The 14,022-nt window shown below is 44.5% G+C and overlaps 2 protein-coding genes across 3 annotated transcripts in view; both read left to right on the top strand.

Annotated features, from left to right (window-relative positions):
- Window positions 1–14,022, top strand: part of LOC114647383 (protein inscuteable homolog) — a 646,645-nt gene that overhangs the window by 174,659 nt on the left and 457,964 nt on the right. The window lies entirely within an intron of this gene.
- pde3b (phosphodiesterase 3B) overlaps window positions 1–14,022 on the top strand; it is a 191,248-nt gene that overhangs the window by 170,650 nt on the left and 6,576 nt on the right. For both annotated transcript variants that reach the window (XM_028796080.2, XM_051923409.1), the window contains exons 13-15: window positions 4,631–4,834; window positions 11,357–11,518; window positions 11,885–12,137. In XM_028796080.2, the coding sequence (XP_028651913.2) occupies window positions 4,631–4,834; window positions 11,357–11,518; window positions 11,885–12,137 (619 nt within the window). The remainder of the gene's footprint in view (window positions 1–4,630; window positions 4,835–11,356; window positions 11,519–11,884; window positions 12,138–14,022) is intronic.

Raw genomic sequence — 14,022 nt, forward strand, 5'->3', positions numbered from 1 at the left:
GGTCAGGGACATGACGAAGAACCCAATGGTGGTGGTAATAAAAATAATAATGCATTTTATTTACACTATACTGCTAAAAGTATTGGGACTCCTGCCTTTACACACACAAGAACTTTAATGACGTCCCATTCTTAATATGGCGTCGGCCCACCACCCTTTGCAGCTCTAACAGCTTCAACTCATCTGGGAAGGCTTTCCACAAGGTGGAGGAGTATGTTGATGGGAATGTCTGACCAGGAGAGCGTTGGTGAGGTCAGGCGCTGATTTGGACGAGAAGGTCCGACTCACTCGCAGTCTCCACTCTATTGGGTTGAGGTCAGCGCTCTGGGCAGCCCCACCAGACTCGCTCCTCCATTTCTTTATAGGCCTTGCTTTGTGCACTGGTGTGTGTGCCCAGTCATATTGCCATCCCCAAAGTGTACCCACAAATTTGGGAGCGTGCAATTGTCCAAAATGGCTTTGTATGTTGAAGCATTAAAAGTTCTTTTGACTAGAACTAACTTGGCCAAGGCCAACCCCACACCATAATCCCCCCTCAACCAAGCTTCACACTTGGCACAATGCAGTCAGGCGAGTACCGTTCTCCTGGCCAGACTAATCCATCGGATTGCGTGATTCGTCCCTGCAGAGTTCACGTCTGCACTGCTGTCGAGTCCAGTGGCAGTGGGCTTTAAACACCACTGCATCCGACGCTTTGCATTGCACTTGGTGATGTGAGGCTTGGCTGCAGCTGCTCAGTTTCCATGAAGCTCTCTCTGTTCCACTGACAGCTGACCGTGGAATATTTAGGTGCGAGGAAATGTCACAAATGGACTTATGGTGGTGCCAGGCTTGAATTCACTGAGCTCCTGAGAGCGACCCATTCTGTCACAAATGTTTGTCTGCATGCCGAGGGGCTCGAGTTTACAGTGCATCCGGAAAGTATTCACAGCGCATCACTTTTTCCACATTTTGTTATGTCACAGCCTTATTCCAAAATGGATTAAATTAATTTTTTTCCTTAGAATTCTACACACAACACCCCATAATGACAACATGAAAAAAGTTTACTTGAGGTTTTTGCAAATTTATTAAAAATAAAAGAACAGAGAAATCCCATGTCCATAAGTATTCACAGCCTTTGCTCAATACTTTGTCAGCAATTCCAGCCTCAAGTCTTGTTGAATATGATGCCACAAGCTTGGCACACCTATCCTTGGCCAGTTTCGCCCATTCCTCTTTGCAGCACCTCTCGAGCTCCATCAGGTTGGATGGGAAGCGTCGGTGCACAGCCATTCTAAGATCTCTCCAGAGATGTTCAATCGGATTCAAGTCTGGGCTCTGGCTGTGCCACTCAAGGACATTCACAGAGTTGTCCTGAAGCCACTCCTTTGATATCTTGGCTGTGTGCTTAGGGTCGTTGTCCTGCTGAAAGATGAACCGTCGCCCCAGTCTGAGGTCAAGAGCGCTCTGGAGCAGGTTTTCATCCAGGATGTCTCTGTACATTGCTGCAGTCATCTTTCCCTTTATCCTGACTAGTCTCCCAGTCCCCACAGCATGATGCTGCCACCACCATGCTTCACTGTAGGGATGGTATTGGCCTGGTGATGAGCAGCGCCTGGTTTCCTCCAAACGTGACGCCTGGCATTCACACCAGAGAGTTCAATCTTTGTCTCATCAGACCAGAGAATTTTCTTTCTCATGATCTGAGAGTCCTTCAGGTGCCTTTTGGCAAACTCCAGGCGGGCTGCCATGTGCCTTTTACTAAGGAGTGGCTTCCATCTGGCCACTCTACCATACAGGCCTGATTGGTGGATTGCTGCAGAGATGGTTGTCCTTCTGGAAGGTTCTCCTCTCTCCACAGAGGACCTCTGGAGCTCTGACAGAGTGACCATCGGGTTCTTGGTCACCTCCCTGACTAAGGCCCTTCTCCCCCTATCGCTCAGTTTAGATGGCCGGCCAGCTCTAGGAAGAGTCCTGGTGGTTTCAAACTTCTTCCACTTACAGATGATGGAGGCCACTGTGCTCATTGGGACCTTCAAAGCAGCAGAAATTTTTCTGTAACCTTCCCCAGATTTGTGCCTCGAGACAATCCTGTCTCGGAGGTCTACAGACAATTCCTTTGACTTCATGCTTGGTTTGTGCTCTGACATGAACTGTCAACTGTGGGACCTTCTATAGACAGGTGTGTGCCTTTCCAAATCATGTCCAATCAACTGAATTTACCACAGGTGGACTCCAATGAAGCTGCAGAAACATCTCAAGGATGATCAGGGGAAACAGGAGGCACCTGAGCTCAATTTCGAGCTTCATGTCAAAGGCTGTGAATACTTATGGACATGTACTTTCTCAATTTTTTTTATTTTTAATAAATTTGCAAAAATCTCAAGTAAACTTTTTTCATGTTGTCATTATGGGGTGTTGTGTGTAGAATTCTGAGGAAAAAAATGAATTTAATCCATTTTGGAATAAGGCTGTAACATAACAAAATGTGGAAAAAGTGATGAAGTGCTGGGAATACTTTCCGGATGCACTGTATATATTGTTCTTAATCTCAGATGCTGTCTCTGTCATTTTGTGCCTGTCTATACTCCCATTACCTGCTCTTGCTCTGCTCATTATGGGTTTACTGTTCTTATAGTGGGCTCTTCAAGTCTCACTGCTCCTAACCTTCACACTACATGGTAGTTTTTCGTTGTTTCCCTCAATACAGCTAGGTGGGGTCTGCACACTCATTCAAGCCTAAGAGCCCTGTTCTTCCTTAACCCCCCCGTGATTTTCATGGTCACGCCTGTCAGAACACAGTAGAATCTCTTTTCTTATTTTTTTATATCTTTCCAGGCCTGCAGGTGCAAAATTCTGTCTATAAATGGTTTGTGCCTGAGATGGAATCAGAGACCAATATGGCTGGTAGAAAATAACAAAGCACAGTGTTTGAGATTTTTGAATGAAATATTGAAGGCATTCATCATAAGCACATTGTCATTGGAGCAGGATATGTGGTGTGCTGTAGACATTTAGAGTAAAAAAAAAAAAACCTCAACACGTTAAAATTCACCTAAAGTTCATTACAAATTGGCCCATTCTGGGCAATAAAAGGAAAAGAAAAAAGTGCCGACAGTCAGCGCAGATTTGTACAGCACAAATGACATAGAAAATATTTTTAAAAATATAAAATTGTGTAAAATTGTTTATATTTAGTAACTGGTTTTGATTATGCTTTTTATCAGACAAAAACAAAACCAAATATTAAACTGTGTCATGTAGCGTAGTAAGGTTCCACTAACATTAAACTCATATCCAAACCTGTTAAGTATACAGTTATGTCTTATGTGACACAAAAACTAAACTCCATAGTGCTGTAGCTCTTTAACCATACTATAATAACTAAAACTGAAACTAATATATATTAAAATAAAATAGAAATGTCTTTGTAAAATAAAAACTAAACTAAAACTTAAAATACACGATGAAGGAAAACTAAAACTAAACTGAATTTGCAAGTAAGGTCAGAAAAAATATAGAAATATAAACAAATATAAAAAGGCAAAACTATAATAACCGTGGTATTGAATGAAAGGTCCGAATACTTCTGTGAGGGAGAGATTTCAGCTTTTGATTCTTAATAAACAAGTAAGCCCGCGATTCGCTAGAGAATCGGAAATCCAAGAATAGCAATCAGTTTCTGTTCCGTCCGATATTTGGATGGATGACATATCATGGAGGGTGGGTGTGTCTGGGGAAATGTCATTTAATTAAATAAGCATATCTGTACTAAGGCGGTTTCGTTTTGTGGAGACATGATTCCGTTGCCTTGGCTGACACCGACTGCTGGCAGAGTGGAGCACAGCAGGTTTAGTTTACAGGTTGTGGTGTTCGTGTGCCAGCCACTGAGTCTGGGAAGCCGCTGGGTTAGAGTCTGTGACCGTTACGTGATCTATATTACTGGCACAGTGGATTAGAGCAAGTGTAGTGAACAGGTTGTGTTGTGTGGGCGCCACCTACTGACTCTGGGAAGCCGCTGCATTGGACTCTGGACTCTGGACTCTGGGGCGGGGGCGCTCACAGGTTGTGTTGTTTAGGTGCCACCTACTGACTCTGGGAAGCCGCCGTGTTTGACTCTGGGGCGGGCGCCACTGCGTTTTGGGAAGCCGCTGCGTTTGACTCTGGACTCTAGGAGGGTGCAAAGGCCGCAGTGCGCATGCGCCTCGGTGCGTCCGCCGTGCATAAATTAACTGTGGTTTAGTAAGATACATTTGCCAGCTTTTCAGATGGATTATCGAGTGCAGTTTAAAGGGCAAAACTGGCAAGTGCATTTATTTCAGATTAATTGAAGTGTGTCAGAAAGCGAGGGGGTCTCAGCCCTTTGTGAAGTCACCGTATGCCTCTTCATGTAGTTGTCCTCCACCATCGTAGACCTAAATGACCTCAGTCTGTTTCTCTTTTCACTTTCATACCAAGTCTGCTCTCCACTCAGAACTCCTCTATTGAAACGTTTCCAATGCATTGTTGAGTGCTAGTGGTGAAAGGCACTATATAGGTTAAGTAACTTATATATGTACGTTATTTCCTTGCTCATATGATCACAAGTTTGTAATGCTGGATTGTAGAACGCTGACAACACGTCTGCCTTTTTTTTCCTCCCTCACAGGCTGTGCTTTACAATGACAGGTCGGTCCTGGAAAATCACCATGCGGCAGCGGCTTGGAACCTCTTCTTGTCCCAGCAGGAGTTCAACTTTCTAGTCAATCTGGACCACGTAGAGTTCAAGCGCTTTCGCTTCCTGGTTATCGAGGCCATCCTTGCGACAGATCTGAAGAAGCACTTTGACTTCCTTGCCGAGTTCAATGCTAAGGTGCGTGAAGTCCACAAGTGTGGCCTGCTGATGTCTTCTTCTCCTTCTCTGCCGTAGTAGAGACACTAAAATAGCAGACTTGTTATAACTGTCACGTCAGGCCGCACATCAATCAGGATCCTTAGCGTCAGGCCCAACATGTGGATTTGGGCCACATGGGGAAAGAATGAAGGGGACACTCCACAATACTCATAAATAAGCACAATACTACAATAACAATCCTCCACTCCCAGACGCGTTGCCACCCTTCCTCCTGACTCAGCTCACCCGTCTGGGATCTCTCACAGTCCTTTATAGTCCTTGACCCGGAAGTGCTTGTGAGCCCTCAGTCCATGTGATTATCCAGCACTTCCGGGTCAGGTAAAAACTCTTCTTCTTTATCCCGGAAGTATGTCATTCCCTCTGTCGCCGTGACTAAGACGTACTTCCGGGTTATAGGTGAAACCAAAGTCTCTGGGCCTTCCTGCAGCGTCCCCTGGAGGCCCCCACAGTATCCAGCAGGGCTGTGATGAAAAACTCCACTGTCCATGATGCCCTGCTGGAACTCGGGGCACCTCTATGTTGCATGCAGGGCTCCACCTGGCGGCCTGGGGGTATTGCCCACAACATATACTTGGTACATTACACTATAGTGTCACATTACATTTCCCAGGGCCACAGTGCAGTGCTTTGACTCAGTTATAATGACAATGGTGGGTAATTTTACATAAAGGAATGTTGAACAAGGAACAACATTTAAACAAATGGACGCCAAATTGACAAACAGCAGTCAGTGATGATAGAAGATGTACAATGGACCAGGAATCCATGCAGAACGGTAATTAGATAAGAGTCTACGGTGGGGGGGGGGGGAGCACACATAAGGACAGGTGGTGACATTGTGTTCGGGAGCCTTGGAGGAAAAATCTGTTGTTCAGCCTGGTGGGGTCTGCCAGATGGAAGCAGGCAAAAGAGACCATGGGAAAGATTCAACTCATGGCTCAGTTTCAGTTTGTCCTCAAAGTGGCTCTTCAGCTTCTCGTTTACACACCACTGGGTGTGGGTTGAAGGTTCTGCCCACTCATGAATACTGATGGGGTTATGTTAGAGTTGAAAAATGCATAGAAATAATTTTTCTGCAGCATGTTATTTTATCCACTAGATGGTAGCAGAATACTGTACTTTACTGGATTTTTGGCCTAACTTTGAATCTTAGCAGCTTAACCAGAGAGGCACTCGGGCTTAACCATTTTTACATAGAATTCCAATTCCAAGAGGCAAATCACTACATGTACATTTTTAGCACTCCCGATTCCTATTAATATATTTTGAAAAAAGTCTCTTCTGCTTGCAGCACCCTTTAGAAAGTACAGGTAAAATTCCGTTACAACAAACTGCTAGAGACCTATAAAATATTTTGTTGTACAGTGGAACCTCGGTTTGCGAACATAATTCGTTCCGGAAACGTGCTCGTAGTCCAAAGCACTCGTATATCAAAGCGAATTTCCCCATAAGAAATAATGGAAACTCCGATGATTTGTTCCACAACCCAAAACTATTCATATAAAAATGATTAATACAAAATATAAAGTAAAAATAAATAAAACAAATTAACTTGCACTTTACCTTTGAAAAGAATCATGGCTGGTGTGAGTGAGTTTCTAAACTCTTGTGGGACTGCACCCAACGGGACGACACGCGGAAGAGCGTCCCAAAGCAATCGCAGTCTCCCAGCGCTGTAGCAGTTCTCCGTAAAAGCGAATCCGAAAAGATCGCGGACATGCTATAAGCGCCTGCCGTCAATGGGTGATACAAGGAACATTATAAATGCGCAGGGTCCTGCCTGACTGCTGTGTCTGTGTACTGAGTACTGAGATTCAGCTTCGTGTTTTAGGGTGCAAGACGGGGACTCGCACGTCACAGCACACACGCGCGCGCACACAGTCACAATGCTAATGCTGTAGTAAACAGTATACGCTCGTACAGATGTTGACTATATGAGTGAGGCATGCCGACTCAGAATGAGAATAGGAGACGATTGCCCACAATCCCTCAGAGAGAGAGAAGAACCATCAGCTCAGTTGTGATCACATGACGCTCAGCAGACAAACTACTCGTACTGCAAGACCTCACTCGTTTTTCAAGTGAAAATTTATTAAAAATTTTTGCTCGTCTTGCAAAACACTCGTAAACTAAGTTACTCGCAAACCAAGGTTCCACTGTATTGAGATTCTGTATTTGTCACAATAGTGCTTTCTTTAACTTGCGTCCAGGCGTTTGCAATCATTTCAATAGCTTCTTTCTTGTTCATTTTAATCTCCTACTGACTACAAGTTACGCTGACGAGAATGTTTTTCAGCATTTCCTTATGATGATACACTTTAAGGATGTGACTGATGCCCAAACCCAATCGAAATGTGGAAGCATGTTGTGGGCAGCACAGTCATCAGTCAGAAGCTGAATCATCCTTGTCTTCTTCATATTGTGAGGTTTCTGAACTCTTGGGATCCCCCCACCCAATGGGAATGTCACGCTGAAGTGCGTCCCAAAGCACGATTGCCACGTCTGTGGAAGATTGTTAGTCCGTTGCTGGGGCAGGGCAACAGCAGGCTCACAGCGGTGCAGTGAGGCGCCACAGAAGCGAATCCTAACAGATGAGGGTCGCGCTATAAGTCTCAGTACTTTAGCAACACCAGCTTTATTCAGCATGAAACAGGAACAGCAGGGTTATTAATTGTAGCGCGATCTGCCACTCTCCTATACACAGACACAGCAGTCAGGCAGGGTCGGGAGCAGGTTAGTGGCCAAGTTATACTGTGAATTTATATTTGTGAATTTCCCCTTGGGATTAATAAAGTATTATTAATTAGTATTAATAAATGTCTATCTATCTATCTATCTATCTATCTATCTATCTATCTATCTATCTATCTATCTATCTATCTATGATATAGTGCCTTTCATATCTATCTATCTATCTATCTATCTATCTATCTATCTATCTATGATATAGTGCCTTTCATATCTATCTATCATATAGTGCCTTTCATATCTATCTATCTATCTATCTATCTATCTATCTATCTATGATATAGTGCCTTTCATATCTATCTATCATATAGTGCCTTTCATATCTATCTATCTATCTATCTATCTATCTATCTATCTATCTATCTATCTATCTATCTATCTATCTATCTATCATATAGTGCCTTTCATATCTATCTATCTATCTATCTATCTATCTATCTATCTATCTATCTATCTATCTATCTATCTATCTATCTATCTATCTATCTATCTATCTATCATATAGTGCCTTTCATATCTATCTATCTATCTATCTATCTATCTATCTATCTATCTATCTATCTATCTATCTATCTATCTATCTATCTATCTATCTATCTATCTACTGTGCCCTGCATGTACAATGTTCCATGCATCACCCATCGAGTTTGCTTTGGCGAAGAGACGCAGCAGAGCTGTTGCCCCGGCAACAGATAAACAGTCTTCCACAGACGCGGTGATCGCACTTCGGGACGCTCTTCGGCGTGTTGTCCAGTCCAGGGAGGTCCCAAGACAGTTTAGAAACTTCACATTTTCTTGAATGAGTGCCGCATTAATAGGAATGTTTCTTGAACGAGCGTCACTGAACCACATAAAAACGGCTTTTTCGACGTCTTCAAATGCAGCAGTTCGCATACGTTTGCAGCCCGAGATTTTTCTTCTTTTGTTTGCTCCGTCTTTCAAGAAAGTTGACAGTGTCGATGGCGAAATTACGAATTCACTAGCAACGTCTTTTTTTCTTTTTCCTGCAATCGAGAGCTGCAAAAATTTAATTTTTTTTTTTCTAATATGAACTGTTATCGTTTTTTCGTGTCTGCCGTTTCTATAGGAGGGTGACAATGAGTTCAGTTCCAATGGATGATTTTCAAATGTTGACGAGCGATAAGCAAAAGGTATCACTGAAAACCACAGAAAACAAAAACAGCAGAAAAATAAATAAAAACAGTACGAGGAAAGTTTGAAGAAAGAAATAAAAATGAGATGTTTGTGTTTGGGGATCGTTGTGCACAAGTGAGCGGCGACCACAGAACTAACGGCTCTGTGGATGATTCATTCAGGCATTTCAAGGTCACTTCGTTGTAATGAAAGTATCTGCTGAATTTGTTTCGTAGTAACGAGATTTCTATAGACTTGTGTCATATGTGGAAACTGTCGGGACCATAAAAATACTTCATTATAATGAAAATTTCGTTGTAACAGAATTTTACCTGTATATATATAATGTTAAACCTAGATCACCTGACGCTTTTTTGACATTTTGGTATTAAATTAAAGAGAATATTTGTAATAGGGAATTATTTTGTTTTGTACTGCTGCCCGAGCCGGCATGATTATAATATGCACAAGAGAAAAAAAATAAAAGAAATGACCCGGGCGTGAGAGACCAGCACTACTGGCCTGTTACACCAGTGAAGGCAGAGTTAAGGTAAAAAAACAAAAAATAGATTATTGTAAGAAATTAGACACACTTCACAAAAACCCCTAACTGTATATACATATTATTGCGCTGCAGCGATTCCCACCCACACAAAACACTCAACCACATACGCCACTAAATACATAAATATGGAAAAGAGTAAAGAAAAAATTAAAATAAATGCCATGCGAGTCCTTTAAATATTCACGTTTAGAGATGACCGTCCTACAGTCCATTGCGGGGAAGGATGCACTGAGCCGTAACCTCCTGTTCAGGGAAACGTGTGCTGGCCTGTCAGTTCCTCTCCCGAATGCCTTTACCTCACTCACCGGAAAAGGAAAATAATTTGTCCAGAAATGAACCCGGGTTCACCTGACTTTTTTTCCATGCGGGTTGAATAGCTTTCCCTCTGGCCTTCTTCTTTGATGGTGTCTGCTTCTCCTTTTGGTCTGGCGCTCTCTTCCTCCTCCACCTTTCTCCCACCACACATTTGCATAAGGTTGGCACCTCCTCATGCGGTTTGTTTGGTCCCCTGAGCCGTTTGCTCCCCACCACTTGTACCATTGGCCGGCCTTATACATTCAGCTATTCCACCCTTAGCAGGAATGGGGAAAGGTACAAACTGCCAGTGCCACCCACCCACACACATGCACGCACACACATATCCAAGACAATCGTTATAGGCACGTGATGTAAATGTTGGAGGTCTGCACTTAAACAGCCACACCAAATGCACTTCAGAACAGGTCAGCCACCTGAAGCTAAGCACGTTCGGGCCCGGCCAGTACTTGGATGGGAGACCAACCAGCGTTGCTACTGGGAGAGGTGTTGGCAAGGCCAGCAGGGGGGCATTTATTCTGTGTGTCTGAATGAGGATCCCGATGCCCCAGTGCAGTGACAGGGACACTGTGCTGTAAAAACGGCGGCGTTCTTCGGATGAGATGTAAAACAGAGGCCATGACTCTCTATGGTCATTAAAGATCCCTGGGCATCCTTCGTAAAGAGTAGTGGTTGTTCTGTTATCCAGAGTAAATTGTCCATCACAGCCTGGCCATTGTAGCCCCGTAATCATTAACTATCCGTCTCGCCCCTTCACCACCTAACTTGTCATGTGTGGTGAGGGTACTGGCACCAAAATGGCTGCCGTTACATCGTCCATGTGGGTGCTGCACATTAGTGATGGTTAATGTAGCTCTACACTCACTGAAGTGCTTTGAATAGTGAGAAAGGCTCTATATGAATGTAAAGAATTATTATTATTATTCCAACTGGACACAGGTAAGAGTGCATTAGGTAAGTGCTTTGTGTCTATTAATTGAAGTGAATTTACATATTTTAGTATCTTTTTGTCACCAGATAGTGCCATCCTGTCAGCTGGACATGCAAGTGAAGCCGATGACACGTTACACAACTTTTTTTCATGGGTTATGCCAGGTTTGCCACCCTCTGTCGCTGATCTCATCACTGCACCGTGTCCAATTACACACTAGAAAATCGTAGCCCACATCACTCTTTCAGACCGAGCTCCAAAAATCCAGCGCAGTCGTGTTTTCCCCCCCTTTATCCGACAGCCAATAGCGTGTTACCTGACAGAGCTGGCACTTAACAGGTCTGCAGAGGTCTCTGCCCCTTAATCCTTGTTTTCATTCCGTCATGGTATGTAAAACACGAGACGTCAAGCAGATCTCTTCCATTTGTGAGCTTCAAAACCCGCGTGTTTCTTATTCTTTGTCGCTACGTTCTATCGTACTACCTGATGAGCATTCATTGGTTCGCTTGGCTGTCAGTTCCCCCGCGTACACAGCCCGCCCCTCTGACCAGCAGGTTTGTTTTTATCCCAGCCAATCATGGACTAGCTGGTGTCCGTCATTGAGTGTGTCACATTAGACAGTTGTCTTCATGGGAGTGTGCCCCATAAATGGTTAAGATTATGATAATGAAAAGTCATCTAATGTGACACGTGACAAGACGATGACATCCGGGAAGACAATCATCTGATGGGTACCGCTGAACAGATGGCACTTCTAATTATGGCCATGTCTTCTATCCTGCTTCAGGTAAATGACGTGAACAGCCCAGGAATTGACTGGACCAACGAGAACGACCGTCTGCTCGTCTGCCAAGTGTGCATTAAACTCGCAGACATTAATGGACCCGCTAAAGAGAGGGAGCTGCACCTGAAGTGGACCGAAGGCATTGTCAACGAGTTCTACGAGCAGGTAGGAGTTATGCAGGGGGGTCTCCCCAACTACACACATTGTTCTTGCTGCCTCCAAAAAAAGTGTGTGTGTGGTGCTGTGTGTATAGCAGAGAGAGCTGGGAGTCCTGGCCGATGAAATGAGCGGCGTCCAAGCATGCAGTGTTAATTTCACTTATGGTCTGGTAGGTCATCAGTTCCTTGTGACGATGTGGTTTTATTCAGTTATGGGTGCGAGACGCCTCATGAGCACCAGCAGGTAAACTCCTTGCTTGGCATTTGCTGCTTCATTTCTCAAAACTTGAGAAATCATTCTTGTAGGTAGTCAAAAGAATGATCAGCTTCCAAAACCATTTTTTTTTAATCATCTTCACATTGGGTTCTGCAGGGAGATGAAGAGTCGAATCTGGGTCTACCCATCAGCCCTTTCATGGACCGCTCGTCGCCACAGTTAGCGAAGCTCCAGGAGTCATTCATCACTCACATCGTGGGGCCCTTGTGCAACTCGTATGATGCCGCGGGCCTGCTGCCTGGCCGATGGATTGAAGATGACGAAGAAGTGCCTGAATGTACAGAGGAGGATGAAGAAGGAGAAGAAAGTGAAACAGAAGATGACGAGATGGATGATGACCTTGCTCCTAGTAAGTCATTACACAGCAGGTGGTGCAGGGGTCCCAGAGGGGTGTTGGTTGGGGGGTAAACTTTTCAGTGGTTGGTGAAGGTGAAGTGGGCACCAGAGCTGGCTTAATGATGGAACAATCTAGACAAGAACAGGCCATTCAGACCAACAAAGCTCGCCAGTCCTGTCCACTTCATTCTTCTAAAATAACATCAAGTCGAGTTTTGAAAGTCCCGAAAGTCTTACTGTCTACCACACTACTTGGTCGCTTATTCCAAGTGTCTATCGTTATCTGTGTAAAGAAAAACTTCCTAATGTTTGTGTGAAATTTACCCTTCACAAGTTTCCAACTGTGTCCCCATGTTCTTGATGAACTTATTTTAAAATAACAGTCTCGATCCACTGGACTAATTGCCTTCATAATTTTAAACACTTCTTCATCTCTGTTTAGGGTCCTGTAGTCCTGAATCAGCCCAGTCACTCTTCTCTGGACCTTCTCCAGTGCTGTTATGTCCTTTTTGTAGCCTGGAGACCAAAACTGCACACAGGACTCCAGATGAGGCCTCACCAGTGTGTTATAAAGCTTGAGCAGAACCTCCTGTGACTTGTACTCCACACGTCAAGGCGCTATATAACCTGACATTCTGTGAGCCTTCTTAATGGCTTCTGAACACTGTCTGGATGTCGATAGCTTAGAGTCCACCTTATGAGAAGGTCATAGGAGTCGTAGTGGACTCTTGATTTTCAGACCACCCATCGTGTATTCAAACCTGACATTATTACGTCTTGTGTGTAATTCTTTACATTTACTGACATTAAATTTCATCGTCCACAAATCTGCCCAAGCCTGTATGCTATCCAAGTCCTTCTGTGATGATATAACGGATTCCAAATTATCTGATAATCTGGTATCATCTGCAAGCTTAACCAGCTTGTTCCTTATATTCCTATCTAAATGATTTATATAGTGTGGAACTTGCCCCGGACACAGACAGGCAGACATGCTTTAATCACCACCACACGTTTATTTACACTACTAATATTTACAAGTCTTTTAAGTGCTCCACAAACCCCAAAGTCCAGGCCAACCACACTGCCTCCTCTTCAGACCGCCTCTTTCTCTCTGACCTCGACCTGCTTCCACCCGACTCCATCCTCGAATGAAGGGAGGCGGCCCCTTTTATCCATACCTGGATGTGCTCCAGGTGTGCACTGGCAATCTTCCACCCGACACGCCCCAGTGTGGCAGAAGTGCCGGCTGTCTCCCCGGAAGCACTCCGAGTGTTCCCTCTCTTTTTCCCCCCAGGACTTCCTGGTGTGGCGGAAGTGCTGGGGTCCAGGGTCCATCAGGCACGGGGACGCCCTCTGGCGGTGACCACGGGCCCCTACAGGGTTGAGCTTCTAAGCCCTGTACCCGTGGCCCCCAATACAACCAGGGTGGTCGCCCCCTCGTGGTCTGGAGGAGGCATGAACCCTCCTCCTGTCTCCCCGGGCGTCCCAGCCGGGTAGGAACCCCAGCCGGGTGCCACAATATATTAAAAAATAGTAGCGGCCCTGGCACTGCCCCCTGCTGGTCACCACTCTTAACATCACCCAATTCTGAGGAGGTTCCTCACACCATCACCTTCTGCTTCCTGTGTCTGAGTCAATTCTCCATCCATCTAAAAACTCCCACTTCTTTTAGTTTGATGCCCACCCTCTTGTGTGACACCTTATCAAATGCTTTCTGAAAGTCCACATCAATAATATCAGCTCCACTTTGATCAGATCCTCATAGAATTCCAGCCTGTTAGTAAAACACGACCTCCCTCTTCTGACCCCACGCTGACTGTTCCTAATAACTCCTGTCCTTGCCAGGTGTTGCTCAATCTTCTCCTTAATAATTCTTTCCATTAATCTTCCTGTGA

This window comes from Erpetoichthys calabaricus, chromosome 2, assembly GCF_900747795.2.
Source record: "Erpetoichthys calabaricus chromosome 2, fErpCal1.3, whole genome shotgun sequence".
In the NCBI taxonomy this organism is placed as follows: domain Eukaryota; kingdom Metazoa; phylum Chordata; class Cladistia; order Polypteriformes; family Polypteridae; genus Erpetoichthys; species Erpetoichthys calabaricus.